Genomic DNA, 18,922 nt, shown 5'->3' on the forward strand with positions numbered 1-18,922 from the left:
GCATTGCTTCACCTCTGCATGCAATATCTTAGGTAGGTCACAGTATGATCTGATGATTGAAACTATTGTTCATTTTTATATTCAGTCATGTGACACATTTGATTTTGCCTTCAGGCAAGGTCATCGCTGTAATTCATGGGCCCCTGGAGAAAAAGTTTATGGGGAGGCCTTAGTGGGCCCCTCCTCCTCATCACAGGGCCTGGGGTCCCTCACGACGATCCCTGCCTTCTGGTGCACACTAAATGAACATTTTCCTTTGAACAGGAATACACCATTGATGTGTTTTTCCGTCAAAGCTGGAAAGATGAGCGTTTGTGTTTCAAAGGGCCAATGGAGATGCTACCTCTGAATAACCTGCTGGCCAGCAACATCTGGACACCTGACACCTTTTTCCTTAACGGCAAAAAATCCATTGCTCACAACATGACAACGCCCAACAAGCTTCTGAGACTGAAGGATGACGGGACATTGCTGTACACCATGAGGTACCAGTTTAAGCTACAATGCCTTGTCATTCCACAGTATGATCTGCTGTCTGCATGAATGGATTTGAGTATGGGTAGTACAGCCATACATTTGACCTTAATCTCATTTATGGCCTCTTCACCCCCGTTTTGCACTGCTGAACCCTCTGTCATGTGACAGATGTGTTAAGCACACATGAACTCGGCTCCCGCTGAACTCAGCATCTCATGTTCCGCATCGTACAATCTCAGTGGGAATGTTAAGCTTGCACCCGCTAAAGCTTTTTCTCGATACTTTTTTTAAAATGTTGTCTTCTCACAAGAGGACACGCGAGTTTAACTTTGTTGTTTTCATTAGTGGGTCCTCATGCTTTAGATTCCTCATGCTTATTTATTCTCTTTATATTTCACAGACAAAATTCTTCATGCTCTGTTTATGCTATAGACTTGAGTGATACTTCAAATCATCCTGCTAATTGAGGAGAGGTGTGCTATTACTCCTTTAAGCGATCACAGTGATTTTCCCAACAGGCAAAGAATTCACATAGCAAACATTTCTTACATTGAAGCATCATCTCTTGGGTTCAGAATATCAAAGAAGCTTTGAGGTGGGCTTTTTTGATTTGGGACCAGGGGCGCCACTAGGCCCATTTAAGTAGGGCTTTAGCCCCCCCAAAAAATATGCAATTAAAATCATCTATTGCCGTTAGAGGACCTTGCCATTAAAAACATCCCCATATTTTAGTCTGTGTTATTCAGCGTGTTCTTCAGTCTGCAGCAGCGTAGCGCCAGTGTCAAAAGGAGAAGACAACGTGTGAGCATTTATTGATAGGATGTTATGATATCTGCATCTGTGTAGTTCTTTGTCACAAATGCAGTTTATGCGGGAGCAATTCCACTGAAAAATCTGGGCTTATTTATTTATTTTATGAAGTTGTGAGACTCTGTGACTTTTCCTACTCTTGCTATATACAGTCGTTCAGTGCTATAAAATTGCTATTTGTTATAATATTAATTTTTATAATAAAGCAAAACACGCGAAAAAAGGTAGAGGAAATGGCAAATGAGCTATTGAGTGGTCTTCTGCACCCATCTACTTTTTAGTAGTGGAAATTTCATATCATTTTCATGTTAAAAGTATGTTAGTTTTCCACCAGGGGACAGAAATCCTCCACTGAAGCATGGCACATTTTCCATGTTATCTCCATGAATGAAAATGATAAATGTATAATAAATGTAAAGTTAATTTTCCTGCACAAATGTATAGTTAAAAAAATAATAGTGTTGAAAAATATTTATATATTAAAAATATTTTACATCATATTGCCAATTTAGACAAATACAGCAAAATCTCTATATTCTTAAATAATATTAATGAATATTATCTGGTTATTTAAAATTATTAGAAATTAATTCAGGGATTGACTTGATAGGTAGTGTAACCTACTGTAATGTTCATGCCATTGCCTACCCTAACATACAAACAATATATTAAATTAGCCTCCCTAATATTGAAATATTTTTTGTTTATTTATTTATGCCCTGCCAACATTTTCACAGGCCTCCACACATATTTTTGTTTGCAATAAAAAAAATAAAATGAAAAAAATATATAATTTAAAGGAACACGCCAACTTTTTGGGACTTTAGCTTATTCACTGTATCCCCCAGAGTTAGATAAGTCCATACATAACATTCTCATCTCCGTGCGTGCTATAACTCCACCGCTAGCCTAGCTTAGCACAAAGACTGGAGGTAACTGGCTCCATCTAGCCTACTGCTCAATAAGTGACAATATAACGGCAACATTTTCCTATTTACATGTTGTGATGTGTATAGTCACATCATATACTAAGACCGATGGAAAATGAAAAGTTGCGATTTTCTATACCGATATGACTAGGAACTATACTCTCATTCCTGCGTAATAATCAAGGAACTTTGCTACTGTATGATATTACGCAGCGCCTGAAAGTAGTCCCCAGCCCGCTCTCTGTGCAAGCACGTTGTCACGTTGGTTGTTTTGACGGAAGTTAGCCATATCGGTCTAGAAAATCGCAACTTTTCATTTTCCGTCGGCCTTAGTACACGATTTAACTATACACATCACAACATGTAAATAGGAAAATGTTGCCATTATTTTGTCACTTATTGAGCAGTAGACTAGCTAGAGCCGTTTACCTCCAGTCTTTGTGCTTTTCAATATATTATTACTGATGCAACCAAGACTAGTGGTTAGTGTACTGATTCCCCAAAGGCTCTATTTGGGGTCCCTGCAATAACGTAGAGGCAGATTAAAAATTGGTTGAAACTCCACACACATTTTCTTTAGAAAATGTATCTACTGTATCTAGTTTTATAGCCATCCAAGGGTGTTCCAACCTAAGGGTGTTCCAGAGAAAAGAAAGTAAAAGGGGGGTGAGATGAAATAAGAGATAGTAACAAAGGAAAAAGAGAAAGTGGAAGAGGGCATGTGGCTGTATGTTTTATGCCCCTGTTGTTGAGTTGTTCTTCACAGACTGTCTGCTCCATTACTCGCAGTACCAGGGCAGAGCGAGAGAACACACACACACGCACACACTTACAATCACGTACACACACAGTTTCTGCTCTCCAAGCTATCATCAGCAACAATCTACTGCCAAGTGCCGTGCACTGCTGTGTTAGTGCTGTATAAAAGCTGCTATTGTTGTTCTCAAAATGGCATCAATACTAAATCCTCTATAGTAGAACCTGCTTGTTTAAGTGCTGAATTTTGAGGCGCACAATCGTAATAGTGTTTAGATTATGATGGTTATGTATAAGTTATTTTTATTCCCCGAGGTTACAGTTATGATGATCCATTATATAATGAGTTATTAGCTTTTATTAACTCAAATTCAAATGCAACGGGGGATTTGGCGAGTTTTCCATAGAGGTAACAATTAGATTTCATGTAGTGGGTCTAAAGCAATATAAAATAAATGAAAAAGGCAAAGAACATGGATCATTTAATTTACACGAAACGCGTTCCTTTCTCATTTGCGAGGCTTCGCTGTTTTTTGTTTGTTTTTATTGTGTTGTATATTGTGAGACCAAACACATATTACAAAATTATTCAATTGATAAAGCCTTAGATAGAGCTAATTTTTTAGACTGTAGATTGAACTAGATCATCAATCAAACATTAATGACTCTGAGAGGAAATGACTTGGAGCATGTCATTTAGAAATCAATGGTGGAGCTATTGTAGCTTGCCTACAATAAACTCTGCCCAGTGTTGCATTTCCTAACAGTGCAAACCATTAAAAGGGCCTTTTACCACTCACTAATGCGCACATTGTTTCCGGAAAAGTGATCAGCAGTAAGCTTTTTTTCTTTTCTTGCTGAGATGGAAAGGAGCACCTTAGCTGCCATGAAAAAGCAGGGCAAAACAGTTTCACCACCCACATTCTAAAAGTGGAATGCAGTCTACAGGCTTTTATTAGAGTTAAAAAGGAGGTTATGAGACCGAACAAAAGGGAGATGTTCTAGAAACTGACAAATCTTTTGAAGGATATGTCATGTTTTTAAAATAGCTTTTTAACTTGAGTTTGATGTTAAGAAAAATGGTGCAGTAGGCAAACAAAAGATTTTTTTTTTTTTAACACGTTTCAATTTTAATTCTGTCATTAATTACCCACATGTCGTTCCAAAGCCGTAAAAGATTTTTGTTCATCTTCAGAACACAAATGAAGGTCTTTCTGATGAAATCTGACAGATTTCTGTCCCTCCGTTGACAGCTATGCAACTACCACCTCACTGGTTCTTGCAGAAGCTCAAAGGTGATGCGTAACACAAGAATGATCCTCATTGGTTCTTACGGAAGCTCAAAGGTGATGCGTAACACACGAGAATGATCCTCATTGGTTCTTATGGAAGCTCAAATGTGATGCGTAACATACGAGAAAGAATCTCATTGGTTCTTGCGGAAGCTCAATGGTGATGCGTAACACACGAGAATGAACCTCATTGGTTCTTGCGGAAGCTCAATGGTGATGCGTAACACACGAGAATGAACCTCATTGGTTCTTGCGGAAACTCAAAGGTGATGCGTAACACAAGAATGAATCTCATTGGTTCTTGCGGAAGCTCAAAGGTGATATGTAACACACAAGAATGAATCTCATTGGTTCTTGCGGAAGCTCAAAGGTGATGCGTAACACGAGAATGATCCTCATTGGTTCTTGCGGAAGCTCAAAGATGATGCGTAACACACGAGAATGATCCTCATTGGTTCTTATTGAAGCGCAAATGTGATGCGTAACACACAAGAAGGAACCTCATTGAATCTTGCGGAAGCTCAAAGGTGATGCGTAACACACGAGAATGAACCTCATTGGTTTTCACACGTCAAGCAAACATGCTTGAGCTTCCATTTACCATATCTGATGTGTGCGTTGATGAATGTTTATATGTGAATAAAAGCCTAAAAAATCTGTTAATCGTATAAATCGATCGTGTTTGGACTTAACCACTCAATTCATATGGATTAGTTTTATGATCTCTTTATGAACTTTTTGAAGTGGTAGTTGAGTAGCTGTCAATGGTGGGATAGAAAGCTCTCAGATTTCATCAAAAAAATCTTCATATGTGTTCCAAAGATGAACAAAAGTCTTACAGGTTTGGAACGACATGAGGGTGAGTAATTAATAATAAGTGTCAAAACCAACATAGAAATTGAGGGGGACACATCTGCTTCAATATTAAGATTAATAGTTGACCAATATGAGTTTTTCAATTAGCAATTTTTTTAATTTGACCTTTGATCCTCCTTAAAATGTAATATCTGTTTATATTCTTGTGTATGTAAATAACTGTTATACCACTTGAGAATGACACAGATATCTGATTCTCCATGGTTTTTAAATTGCTACTAGACTGCGAATGTGCAAATGAATACAAAGTCCTGTAGTGATATTGCGATGATAGGCTATTTTAAGTTGTGCATTATTTATGCATTATTTAAAACCTGAGGTTTGTATCTTAAAGGGTTAGTTCACCCAAAAATGAAAATTCTGTCATTAATCACTTACCCTCATGTCGTTCGACACCCGTAAGACCTCCGTTCATCTTCAGAACACAAATGAAGATATTTTAGTTGAAATCTGATGGCTCAGAAAGGCCTCCATTGGCACAATGGCACTTTACACTCTCAAGACCCTTAAAAGGTACGAAAGACGTCGTTACAAAGTTCTAAAATAACTTTATGAATCGGCGAGAATAGTTTTTGTGCGCAAAAAAACCCTGAATAACGACTTACATAGTGATGACGATTTCAAAACAAGGCATCATGAAGCTTCGAAGCGTTATGAATCAGCGAGTCGAATCAGCGGTTTGAATCGCCAAATTTCAGCAGTTTGGCGGTTTGACACGCAATCCGAATCATGATTCGGCTCACTGATTCATAACGCTTCGAAGTTTCATGATGCCTTGTTTTGAAATCGTCATCACTATGTAAGTCGTTATTTAGGGTTTTTTTGCGCACAAAAACTATTCTCGCCGATTCATAAAGTTATTTTAGAACCATTGTAGTGAGATGGACTTTGTAACGACGTCTTTAGTACCTTTTAAGGGTCTTGAGAGTGTAAAGTGCCATTGTGCCAATGGAGGCCTTTCAGAGCCATCAGATTTCAACTAAAATATCTTCATTTCTGTTCCGAAGATGAACGGAGGTCTTACGGGTGTCGAACGACATGAGGGTAAGTAATTAATGACAGAATTTTCATTTTTGGGTGAACTAACCCTTTAATTTTGTGTAAGCACAGAATCAGCCACCATTATTTAGAGATGCAGACTTTTTCTGTACACCTTTTTCCTGACAAACCTTCTGATTATCTTCTCTTTTTTGTATTCCGCTGTAACAGTGTGAAAAAAAACAACATGTACTGCGCATTTGTGGTCTGCTCTCCTGATTTATTTTATGATATAAACTATCCCATGAATAATTCACTAGAATGCACTAAGAATCTTGTTTCTCTCCCAAAATCGTCTCCCCTTTTCACTTCTTATCCCTATTAGCAGTGTTTACTAGAATGTTTCTAAAGCAGGTAAATACAGTATTTGTTGTCTAATGGAAAGAACATTGAGAGATTAACACTAAACACTAAAGTTCATGAACATTATACATAATACAGACTACAGTGATATTTATCTTGAAATAATCAAGCTTTTGGGGTTATTCGTGGTCTGAACCTTTCACTGATTGTTGCCAGTTTAACAGAAGTTACTCCGATAATTTGCGCAAAGTGTCATGGGGTGTATGAAAAAAAGTGGATAGAACGTTCTTGTGAAATAATTTATGAGCTTTAATGGGCTATCACAGACCAAATAAAGCTCACCGTCAGGATAGAGTTCTGAGCGCTCACCATTTGTCAAGGCCCCAGTGCCACATCATTTCGTCTCCACATCCAGCAATGCTGACCTAAGCACTGTGTTCAGTAAGTACATAGCAAGCTCTTTGCCTCCCGTATGGCTGGTTTTGATAAAGTTGTGCGAGCTGGTCGAATGGAGGTTGAGTTTAGAGGACAGTCCTTGATTTTTCCAATACAGCAATTTATCATGGAGCTGTCAGAGATGAAGGCCCTGAGCTGATTAAGTGAAGGAACAGCGCCTCACGTGTCCCGCCCCATTAATTACATTCTCGCAGGACTTCCAGTCAGAGAGGCAACCATGGGCCCTTCAACCCTGGTCCCATCCTCAGTTGCTGATGATGGAGGTTTTAAGCAGTTCCAGTTCCGTGGCAATATCAAGCCCTTCATTACGCAGTCAGCTGAGGGTCAGTGCTGACATCTTATTGCATTGCTTACACCAAAGCATTGAATTGGCTCTAGCCGGGACGTTAAGGGAGGGCTTAATGGCCACAGGGTGGCATAATAAGCCAGCCATCCTGTACCCATTATGGTAATGATCAGCCTTGATCTCATATAATTGCTTTGCTAAATGGCCCTGCGGACGACTTTCTGTAGCAGCAGACCTTGTACTTTGATTTAATAGACTTTATGCAACTAGACATTGTAAATATCATGGACGAGTTTGTTGAAAGCATGATTTCTTTGTTACACACTTCTTTGTAACCGGAAATTCCTAAAACCTTTTGGCCTTGGGTGACAATTATTATACGATGCTATTTCCATTTCATATTTTTAAGGTCACGTTAGATCACTAAATATACTCTATAACATCCAGAAATCGGATTCAGGGGCACTTTCTCGGATAGGATGAATTAATGTGTTCCAGTTGCAAAATCCTATCACATTTAATGCGTTTAGCCTCAGATCTTTTCAGGAAATCATATGATTATAACATTTAAAAAAAACTGTTTTGTAAGTTGTCCACTAGAGGGAGCTACAGGACATCAGATTTAGCCACTGCAGAACCACTGCAGTGTTCTGTACATCAGGGGGTTTCAAACTTTTTGATCGGCCTAGGCTGTGAGGAACACCCTAATATAAAGTCTGTTTTCATGTTGAAAGTTTTCATGTTATTTATACTGTCTATCTGGAAAAGTTAAGCAGGGTTTCTGCGATTCATAAAGCCATAGCATTAAATGTTGCATGCACTGAAAAAAAAAAAATGAATAAAATACATTTTTGTCCTGTTTTTCAATAAACATCTTTAAATCAAGATACATCTACTTGAGATAAAAAAAATGCAAAAAGTCTTGAAAAAATTAGCAAAATTAAGTGAGTTTATACTTACAGTTAAACAATAAAATATCTGTAAGTGAATTATGAGAACTTTCTTTTTAATTAAGTAGATTTTTCTGAGCCCAGATATTTTTTTGTTTGTTTTAATCATAAAATTCACAGAAAACAAGACTGCATATTTCATCTCATTTTGTCAATTCGCATCTTCAGTAAATGTATCTTGATTTACACATTTTTAGACAGTTGCATTGGAAACAAGACTAATAATATTGATGAAGAACATAATTTTTTGCTATGCGGTCAGTACAGCAAAAGTTATTTCCATATTCTAGTGGTTGGAAGCAGAGCAATTCAAGCTTGTTTTGTAAGATTAAATAAAATGGATATCTTGGTGGAAGTTGTATTTTAGAACCAAAGTGTTGCTACAACTCATTGCATTTCTCCCTAGATATTTACATTTAAAACAATATTGATGTATATAGTGTTCCCTACAATTTATTTCTTAAATATTCTTTATTTGGTCTTAAAAAGGTCTTTAAAAAGTGTTACATTTAATTTACCTTCTACAGAAACCCTGGTTAAGTTTACAGAATTTCCTTTCTTACCCTATATTAGATTAATGTTAGATGGATACCTGAACTGAAACAATTCTTCAAATAATAATTTCAAAACTGAAATTATTTGTATAGCACTTTTCACAATACATGTCATTCCGAAGCAGCTATAATTAGTAAACATTAAAATGTATTGCTTTTAAATTCAGAAGTGAAAATTGCATTGTATATTGTGAAAATCTCAGGGGGGAAAACCAAGCAAAAAATTTAAAAAAACAACTTGCATTGTATAAAGATTGGCTATAAAGATAAAGACTGTAAAACACTGTAAAAAAGTAAGTAAATAAAACAAGGATTATTGGAGTATGTCTTACCAGAATTTAACTGAGATAAAACTGAATCACTACTAGTTTGTGATAGAATTGAATGTAGTGATATTTAATTTTTTTCTTCTTGTAGTCCTCAAATATTTCAACAGGTGGCGTTGTCAGCTCAAAATAGGTCTCTTAAATCCTGCTGTGTGCATGAATGAAAACTAAGAATTGAATATGAAAAAAACATTTGTATGTATGTGTTCGTGAGGTGTGTGTGTGTGTGTGTGTGTGTGTGTGTGTGTGTGTGTGTGTGTGTGTGTGTGTGTGTGTGTGTGTGTGTGTGTGTGTGTGTGTGTGTGTGTGTGTGTGTGTGTGTGTGTGTGTGTGTGTGTGTGTGTGTGTGTGTGTGTGTGTGTGTGTGTGTGTGTGTGTGTGTGTGTGTGTGGTTATGAGCAAAGCCAGAATTAGCAGTGATTTACTTCTCCGATTTGGCAGCATTCCTACTTCTGGCACATGATGGCACCCTTGTTCTATAAATACATCTAAGAGCACTCAACACACACAAGCTCAGTATTCCTATTAATATGCTTTTATTATTCAATCATATACTTTAAGACGATTTTCAGTAAGAAAATGGATTGAATCATCAATGTTGCAGTGATGATTGTCACGATGGTGATAATAACTTATGTAAGACATGTTTATATTAACACCATATCCTCAGAAGTGCAGATCTAGATTTAATCATATTTTAATGTTTCTCTCTTCAGATTGACCATATCAGCGGAGTGTCCCATGCAGTTGGAGGATTTCCCAATGGATGCTCATGCCTGTCCACTCAAATTTGGCAGCTGTAAGTCCAAAATGTTTTAATGCTCCTTTCCCACTTAGAGAAAAACTCTTGTACATGTTTCATTGCCATTACAAAAAGATTTTAAAATAGCAGATTCCAAGAAATCATAACAGAATCCCTCTGATGCTGTGTGTAGTCACTCAAAATGCACGATTGCATCCATCTGTTATTCGATTCATGTGAATAGCATCTTATAATCTTATTTAGATGCAAGTATAAAATTGTGGAATATATACAGTACATTGATCATTTTGTATATTTCATATGAAATTCCCACTACAGGAGATGATGGGAAATTCATCTTTCTCATATTACCAAACACCTCTCTCTGCATACTTTCTTAATTCCTTTTAGCATATTGAAATATTGAGTACAAATTGTGCAACTTGCCCCATTTTAGGCAGCTTGACAGACTGGTGTTTAAGGTATGTCTGAACACATACTGAGTCCAGTTTAGTCTCATTATCACGTGGCATCCTGTCCAAGAGCAGGATTAAGATTATCACCTGGTGCTTGCAGAGAGGAGGGTGACTTGAGGACTGGATTAGTGGGAAGGTGTCCTGCCATCTCTCCCGCGCTCACGTACACAGTGCACACATATAAAAGAAAGGCTTTTTGGTGCTAAGAAGCAAGGAATGACCTGAGATAAGCTCAGCTTTCTTTGATGTTTAGAGCATTACAGGATAGGGGCTGTACACGGAGAGCATTTGGGTTAGGATACTGCAGAAACCATAACAGACTGCGCTTGGGAGGGGCGTCACTTATATTTGTGCATATCTGAAAATTTGATCAATTTTACTTTCTCAGCTGCATAGTACAATCCCTTGCGATCGGAACTTCTTCAGGTTTTGAAGACCTCTCATAGGCTTTTAGGCAGTGGTGTTAAACACAGATAAGAATACAGAAGAGGTCAATCTGGCCCACGGGAAGATTTGAACGATGATTTAAACATTTAAATTAGATCTTGCTAAAAAGATTCAAATTCATTTATTACACTGGTATGATTCATACTATATATAATATATATATATATATTTGCTACAGCAGGTCAGATAAGCTTTTTAATTTGTGTTAAATGTTATAGCTGTCGTGCGGTTAATTCATATTTCCATTTATCCATTTCGGGTGTGTATTTCATCTTGTGAAAGTTGCTCTCGATATTCAATAGTTGCATAAGACCATGTATTTCCGCTCTCCATGGGTACATCAAGGTTTACCAAATAAAAAATCGGCCAGCGAAAGGTGACGTTTAATCTAATCTGGCCCGTGACCTACAATGAGTCTGATGCAGTGCATTTGGACATCTCATAGGCTTCCCAATGCGATTGGATGGTTAATTTAGAACATCAACATATTTAGAAGTACAGTAGGGTATAAAATGTAATCACATGTAGCCCGCATGGTTTGACCTTGATGTATTCAACCCTTGAAACGAATGATTAACCAGCCACACAGCATCATTTTAAGGTACTCCACTGTCTAAAAAACTTTGGTAACACTTTACTTAAAGCCTTTATGTATAATGTATTATAAAAATAATTTGAATGCATTCATTATGCCTTGTAATGCACCTTATAATGCATTATATGGTCTCATGAATAACTAACCACAGTTTATAATACACAGTTATGATACTTATCTAATCATTGAACACACCTTAAAGGGATAGTTCACCCAAAAATGAAAATTAGCCCATGATGTACTCACCCTCAAGTCATCCGAGGTGTATATGACATTCTTCTTTCAGACGAATAAAATCTGAGTTATTTTAAATATGTTCTGGCTAATCCAAGCATTATAATAGCAGTAATAGTTGCTCTGTTTTTGAAGTCCATAAAAAATGCATCTGTCCGTCGAATAACGTGCTCCACACGGCTCCGGGTGTTAATAAAGGCCTTCTGAAGCGAAGCGATGCGTTTGTGTAAGAAAAATATCCATATTTAAAATTTATTTCATTTCATTTTTTTCTATGGCTCTGCATCAGCCGTCCCCATGCCATCACTTCTGGCGAATAAGGTCAAAATACATGCAAAATACCGGCGTGATCATAGATATATACATAGATTCCTCATTAGTGCCTGCGCGGATCGATTGAATGAGGCATCTACGTATATATATCTTTGATCGCGCAAGTATTTTGACCTTATTCGCCGGAAGTTATGGCGCTGGGAATAATAAATGACATTCGTCTGATAAGAGGTAAAAAAAATTACATAAATACAGTTCAGTTTCTTGCAGAAACCGATCGTTTCGTGTCTTAAGACATCAATGTGTCGCCACGAGTCGCATGGTTTAATAAGGATTCGTATCTCTATGTGTTTTTACTCTCATTGCTCTCATACTCTAAAATATCCCCATTGACATGCATTTTACGACTTTCACACTGCAACGGTTGGAGTTAAAAATCTTAATTTGTGTTCTACTGAAGAAACAAAGACACCTACATCTTGGATGCCCTGGGGGTAAGCTGATAAACATAAACATTTCGCTTTTGGGTGAACTATCCCTTTAAGAATGTATAGTGCATTGAAACACATGACGAGCAACCAATTTCAGTTCCCTTTCGAAAGGGAACTCTCGCTGCGTCTAGCTGACGCTATGGGGAACGCCTCCAGCGTGACAGGTGTCTGAAGCTACTATCGAATCACGTCAATCCTATTGACCGACGACAACCCATGACGTCATCACTATGCGACCCGGAAGTATATAAGGGCGCTGTGCCAACACATACACATCTTTCTCGTCTTCAGGGACTGTCTGTTTGAAGTGCTATACGAGTTAAGGTAATACAAATTCATTATTTAATACACACAAGTGTGTATTTACTGCCTGGGATCAAGAGCATGCACAGTCAGTTCATTTGAAGTTGAATTTGTGTGTAAGTGTGAGCGGTTTTGAATCTGAGATCGCTCCACTCTAGTCTGGCTTTCTTCTTGAGGGAAGAGAGTTTGGCATCTGGGGCTGGATGATGCTGTTCCGCTCACGCTGAGGCTGAGCGCTGGCATGCATCATGGGTTCTCAGATGCAGCTCGCCGATCGTCGCGAGAGGTTATATTCCTCTCGAGCGATCTGGCGGCTAGCGAGACTAATCAGCAAGTGCTCTTAGGGATGGCTGGTGAGAGTGTATGATTCCTCTCAGCCACCCTGACCGTGTATGCTGAGCTGTGAATGTTATGGAACACGCTGCAGGCAGGCTGCGGCTGCCATGTTGGCGCTTTAAGAGGAGAGATCGCTCGTGATAGATTGCACGATCAATTTCTCCTTGGCCATAAACCATCAGCTCAGATGAGCCTTCCATTCCTTCCTGATCTTCTTACAGAGATCGAGAGGGCATGGAAGAATCCATATTCAACCCGATGTTCATCGACATCAGCGTTTTAACTTCGCTGATGTCGAGGGGATATGGGAATATGGATATGTGTTGATGCTACCGACTGGCGAGGAAAGTTTGCGAACTTTTCTCGCGTGTTGTGGGCATCAACACTGAGAGCTCAAACTTTGCCAACCACCTTTCCAAATCACGTTGTGCTTTAATGGCAGGGCATACACGGCAGCAGGTCAGGCTGGTGCTGCTTTTCACACCATGGCGGTGTTTCAGGCGTACCAGGCAGATCTGCTGGGGGATCTCGATCAGGGGGTTAACCCCTGATGCGGTAGTCGAACTGCGCCGGTCTTGCCTTGCAAACTTTTCAATAAAAGTTTGGAGAGGCGAAGGCGCGTTCGGCAGCATTGAACCTGCTTACCGCTGAGATCCGGATCCGCGCCCAGGCAGGCGGGAGGGCCCGTCTTGGCCCGAGGGCTGGAGACAGGGCCAGAGTACCAGTATTGCTTTTTCGTGCGCCCTCTCATAGGAGTAGGTCGCAGAAGAGGCCGGTCTCCCGTAGGAAGAGGGATCCCTCATAGTGTTTCTTCATAGAGCGTTTCTCCATGCGCCTCTTACATCAGGCCTGGGGCGGCCCGCCTTGGCTTGATCAGTGAGAGCGCCCCTTTCAGGCATGCAAGGGCGGTAGAACACCGCGGTCATATGAGAACCGTGTGGTGAGTCTTCGCTCTACACGCCGCAGGTGAGAGTGGTCTATTTTGTGTGATAACACTAAAATATTATTTCTTACAGATCTTTGTTCCCTGTATAGAGTGTGGGTTTACGCAACCATTAGGAAGGAGGAGTTAACTGAAGTTCCCCCCTGTAGGTGGCTTATTGCAGCACCAGGAAATGGGCTGTGGAGGTGAGCGTGTTGGCTTTTCCTTGGTGGTCAAGATATCGCGAGGCAGGCCATCGCTCATGGTAGCATATGTATGTAATTAGGGCCTCCTCTCAAGGTGAGAGTGGTGTTTAGGCCGCCGCTCTTCTCTGTGAAATGTTTGCGGAATACTAAGCGGTTGCACACCCTTCTGGGAGAATGGAGTGTTCTTTCTACCGCTTAGGGTTTTTACTATATGCCTTCGGTAAGCCACCGCAGTTTAGAGTAGTTTGTCTCTCTCAGAGTGTTCGTTAGAGACTGATGCTGGAGCTTCAGTTGGGCATGTGGCCTAGGCTATGTTGATGAGGGAGCTGCATTGCTGAGGCACTGTCACCTCTGGCCGTTCACTTCGTGATTCTGAGCCTTTTGTACCATCCCTGTGGTAGCCTCCTCTCACTTGAGAGTCGTTTGGTCAAAACAGTTATTAGTCAGCCAGTGGTCTAACTGTCAAGGGAAGAGAAGCAGTCAGTTTAACTTGCTACCAGGTGGTAGGCCTCACCAGGCCTCCTTGGAGGCGAGTTCCGGAGTGGGATACTCGGGGAGCTAGCATGGCTTGCTATCAGGTAGTAGGCCTCTTCAAGCCTCCTTGAGGGCAAGGGCCGATGTGTGATTTTGATATGGCTAGCCTGACGGCTATCAAGTGGTAGGCCTCGTCAGGCCTCCTTGGAGACGAGCCCCTAGGGTCTTTTTTACTCTCACATTGTGCAAAATGCTTGTTATCAGTTGGCAGGCCTTTGAAGCTAGGCCTCGCTGGAGGAGTGCTCTGAGTCTCAGTCACTTGACGGCTAGCACGGCTGAGTTAGTGCTAGCAGGTGGTAGGCCTCACTAGGCCTCCCTAGTAGGCTTGCGATCAGATAGAAGGCCTCATCAGGCTTCTTTTTGAGGGTGAGCTTCTGGAAGAGTTTTCCCAGGCAGCTAGCATGACTTGCTATCAAGGTAGGCCTCACCAGGCCTCCTGGGAGGGCAAGTATCGATGCAGGGCATCGTGAAAAAATAGCTCGGTTGGCTATCAGGGTATAGGCCACAAACTAAGCCTCCCTGACGGTCGGCTGTTAGGTGGAAGGCCTCAGTCAGGCCTCCCGGGAGGCGAGTACCGATGTGTGGGCATCGGGAGTATTCTAGCTTGGCAAGCTGTTCAGGTGGTAGGCCTTATCAGGCCTCCCCGAAGGCAGGTACCGATGTTTTGGCATCAAGGTAGAGCCTGCCTACCTGGCTATCAGGTTGTAAAGAGCCATTACGCTCCCCTGAGGGTCGGCTGTCAAGTAGGCCTCAATAGGCCTCTTGATCAAGGCACATTATCAGTTGGAAGGCCTCGCCCAGGCCTCACTGGAGGAAGTACCGATGGTCACATCGGGACAACTGGCCTGCCGGCTAGCAGGTTGCAGGCCTCATCAGGCCTCCCTGAAGGCCTGTTGTAGTTGGAAGGCCTTAACCAGGTCTTTCCAAAGGCGAGCACCAGCGCACGGCGTCCAAGTCTACGCCCTAGCAGGCTAAACAGGTGGAAGGCTTTACAAAAGCCTCCCTGAAAGGGAGTGCCCAGGTCGTGGTCACTGGATCAGTAGTATAAATTGCTATCTGACAGTAGGCCTGTACCGGGTTTATCCCAGAGGCCGGTAGTAGGCCTCATTAGGCCTCCCTAAGGCGTTCTTGGGGCCCACTCACTTGAGAAACAGTTAGGAACGAAGGAAACCTCAAACAGGTAGTAGGCCTCTCCAGGCCTCCCTAAAGGCTGGCTATCAGGTAGTAGGCCTCAATAGGCCTCCCTTGAGGGCGAGTTCCTGAGTCAGGATGCTCGGCTAGCCTGCGTAGCTTGACTGTCAGGTAGTAGGCCTTCATTTGGCCTCCTTGAGAAAACAAGTTCAGTTTTCCAGCCTTGACAGACAGCTTCAACTGTTATCAGGTGGCCCACGGGACCTCCCTAGATGTAACCTCAGCAGTAAGCATGCTTCGCTGGCAGGTGGCAGGCCTCTCTAGGCCTCCCTGAAGGTGAGCTTGAACGCTCTATAAGTTGGCATATATTGCTGTCAGGTAGTAGGCCTCTCTAGGCCTCCCTGAAGGTGAGCTTGAACGCTCTATAAGTTGGCATATATTGCTGTTAGGTAGTAGGCCTCACTAGGCCTCCCTGAGGGTGGATTCCCGAGCCAGGATGCTCGGGTTGCCAGCATGGCGTGCTGTTAGGTAGTAGGCCTTTATAGGCCTCCCTGGGGGATAAACCTATTATCAGGTAGTAGGCCCACCGGGCCTCCTTGAAGGCAAAGTTCCCGAGGTAGGCACTTCTTGGTTACCAGTTCTCTGTCTTAGAACTGGTCATAGTTGGCCTACAGCTGGAGGTTACCCACCAGGCAGGCTCAGCTGCTCCCCTCACTGAGGGTCGTCTATGAGCACACAGCCGCCTGAGCCTGGTCAGACGGTTGTAGGCCTCTCGTGAGGCCTCCCTGTTAGATCAGTCCGTAGGCCTTTCCGGCCTCCTTATTGCTTTGAAACACAAGCACCTGATAGATCCTTGATTGAGCAGGCAGACTCCCCTCGCTAGCAAGGGTTGTAAAGCGCTATGCTGAGTATTGCTCTCTTGGATAACCCGTCTCTGAGTTCCGGGCTGAGTAGGACTGCCAGTTTTTCAGTCCCTTAGTTTGGATGCCTCCTGGGCACCATCCAGAGGCTCTGTCTCTGAACAGACAGGGTTGGCTAAACCGAAGTGTCCATAACTCTTAGGGCACCAGGTCAGGCCTCCCTGGTGGCATTCGGGAGAACTTGTTTCCCGAGTAGTGACTGGCCAGGGTTCCTTCGGGTCCCCTAGCCACATTCCCTTAAAGGGACCCCCTTCTGTTGAAGTAGTGGTCTCGGGCCTTTGAGCAGTCTGGATAAAAACCTCACGCAGTTGCGTTAAGGTTCCGTTTAGATGTATAGCTTGGGCTATGACCGTAGGGAATGCTGTCGCTGACAGCCCAGTGTGACCTGAGGGGGAGTGGCTCAGGTTTTTCAGTTGAATTTACTTGTGTTGACAGTTGTCACTGCCATTAGGCAGACACTCCCCTCAGCATGGCGGCGTTGGTATATCGTTCCCCATAGCGTCAGCTAGACGCAGCGAGAGTTCCCTTTCGAAAGGGAACGTTCTAAGGTTACGTATGTAACCTCTGTTCCCTGAGAACAGGGAACGAACGCTGCGTCGCTTTGCCATGCTTCAGGGCCTATCTGCCATACAGTCCCTTCAGACGAGAAGATGTGTATGTGTTGGCACAGCGCCCTTATATACTTCCGGGTCGCATAGTGATGACGTCATGGGTTGTCGTCGGTCAATAGGATTGACGTGATTCGATAGTAGCTTCAGACACCTGTCACGCTGGAGGCGTTCCCCATAGCGTCAGCTAGACGCAGCGTTCGTTCCCTGTTCTCAGGGAACAGAGGTTACATACGTAACCTTAGAACGAATCTGCTGTTTTAACTTTGGTTACGATTATTTATTCAATTATATAATGCATTATAATGTACATTATTTATGAATACCTTTATAATGCAATATACATAAAGGCTTTAAAGCAAGCGGCAACCTCCCTCGGTTTCTCTTGAAGCCAATACGGAAGTGACTTAAAATGCAATTAGAGACAGGCTCCAAAAGGGAGCAGAATCTCATTGAGCTCAATGTTAAAATGCCCAACTTTACAGCAGAAAACAACCTGGTACAAATTGTGGTTTTGGCCTATTCGGCTAATTTTGCCCTTCATGACAACTGTGAGGGGGGTGATTTCTTTTTTTATAACTCATTTGTTTACATTATATAAGCCTTAAAGTTCTGCATAATTAAGGGCGTGTCCACTTTGAGTGACAGGTGGATAGCCGTTTGTCTGCTGTCTGTTAGTCATCACGTCACCTATGCTCCGCCCACGTCCCGCCTCTTTGGCCATTTTCTGTTATCCGGGAGTGATGCGTGGTGACCACTGCCAAGATGGCAACGGCTAACTTTACGCTTCAAACCACTTCAGAATCCTATGGGGGACGTCACGGACACTACGTCCATTTTTTTTTTCAGTCTATGCTTTGAAGGTGCACTGTGTAAATGTTAGCGTCATCTAACAGTGAGGTTGCGAATTGCAACCGCCCACCGCTCACCTCTCCCTTTCGAAGCACATAGAGAAGCTACAGTGGCCGACACAGGACAAAAATGCCGTCGTCTGACACAGCAGAGAGTATCTAGCGCTCTGTAGAGCTGTTTGTCCGTTTAGGGCTACTGTAGAAACATGGCGGCGCAAAATGGCGACTTCACTCTAAGGGGACCCGCGGTGTGTGTAGATAGAAATGGCTCATTCTAACGTTTCATTATGTACGGTCTTTATACACCACTGAAAATATAGTAGTTATGTATATTATATTGAAATTCTGGCAATAGATCCTCCTAAATATTACACATCGCACCTTTAAGTAAAGTGTTACCAAAACTTTTGTGCACTGAAAAAAACGTATTTTCATGGGCTGACAAGTATATATAGAATATATACTAGCAAGAATATATTTTCTAACAAGGCTTAGTAGTTCAAAAGATCTCTTATTGTCAGTTCAGTTTTTTCTTGTTTTGTTCTGACATTTCAGATCTTCCATATAGCATTTCCAACAGCATTTACTCGATTTTATTTGTTTCCTCTCATTGATTTTATCATATATTATCTCTTTTATCATAGAAGCAACTACCATACCCAACATAAATATGTAATGAAGGTTGAGAACAACGTTCATATATCAATAGTACAGTGTTAATAAACATGAACTATTCTATTATGACAGAAATCATTACCTTTATTATTTAGTCATTGCGATTGTTTAATTTTACATTCTAC

At 41.6% G+C, this 18,922-nt stretch overlaps 2 protein-coding genes across 4 annotated transcripts in view; one reads left to right on the top strand and one right to left on the bottom strand.

Moving 5' to 3' along the window:
* The window catches only part of gabrb3 (gamma-aminobutyric acid type A receptor subunit beta3), a gene marked incomplete at its 5' end in the record, with an annotated part of 94,656 nt that overhangs the window by 63,561 nt on the left and 12,173 nt on the right, over positions 1-18,922 (bottom strand). The window lies entirely within an intron of this gene.
* The window catches only part of gabra5 (gamma-aminobutyric acid type A receptor subunit alpha5), a gene marked incomplete at its 5' end in the record, with an annotated part of 45,356 nt that overhangs the window by 2,063 nt on the left and 24,371 nt on the right, over positions 1-18,922 (top strand). The window contains 2 exons of the mRNA XM_079840549.1: positions 265-485; positions 9,770-9,852. Of these exons, the coding sequence (XP_079696675.1) occupies positions 265-485; positions 9,770-9,852 (304 nt within the window). The remainder of the gene's footprint in view (positions 1-264; positions 486-9,769; positions 9,853-18,922) is intronic.

The sequence above is a fragment of the Gobio gobio genome (assembly GCF_949357685.1).
Source record: "Gobio gobio genome assembly, chromosome: 17".
Taxonomy (NCBI): Eukaryota; Metazoa; Chordata; class Actinopteri; order Cypriniformes; family Gobionidae; genus Gobio; species Gobio gobio.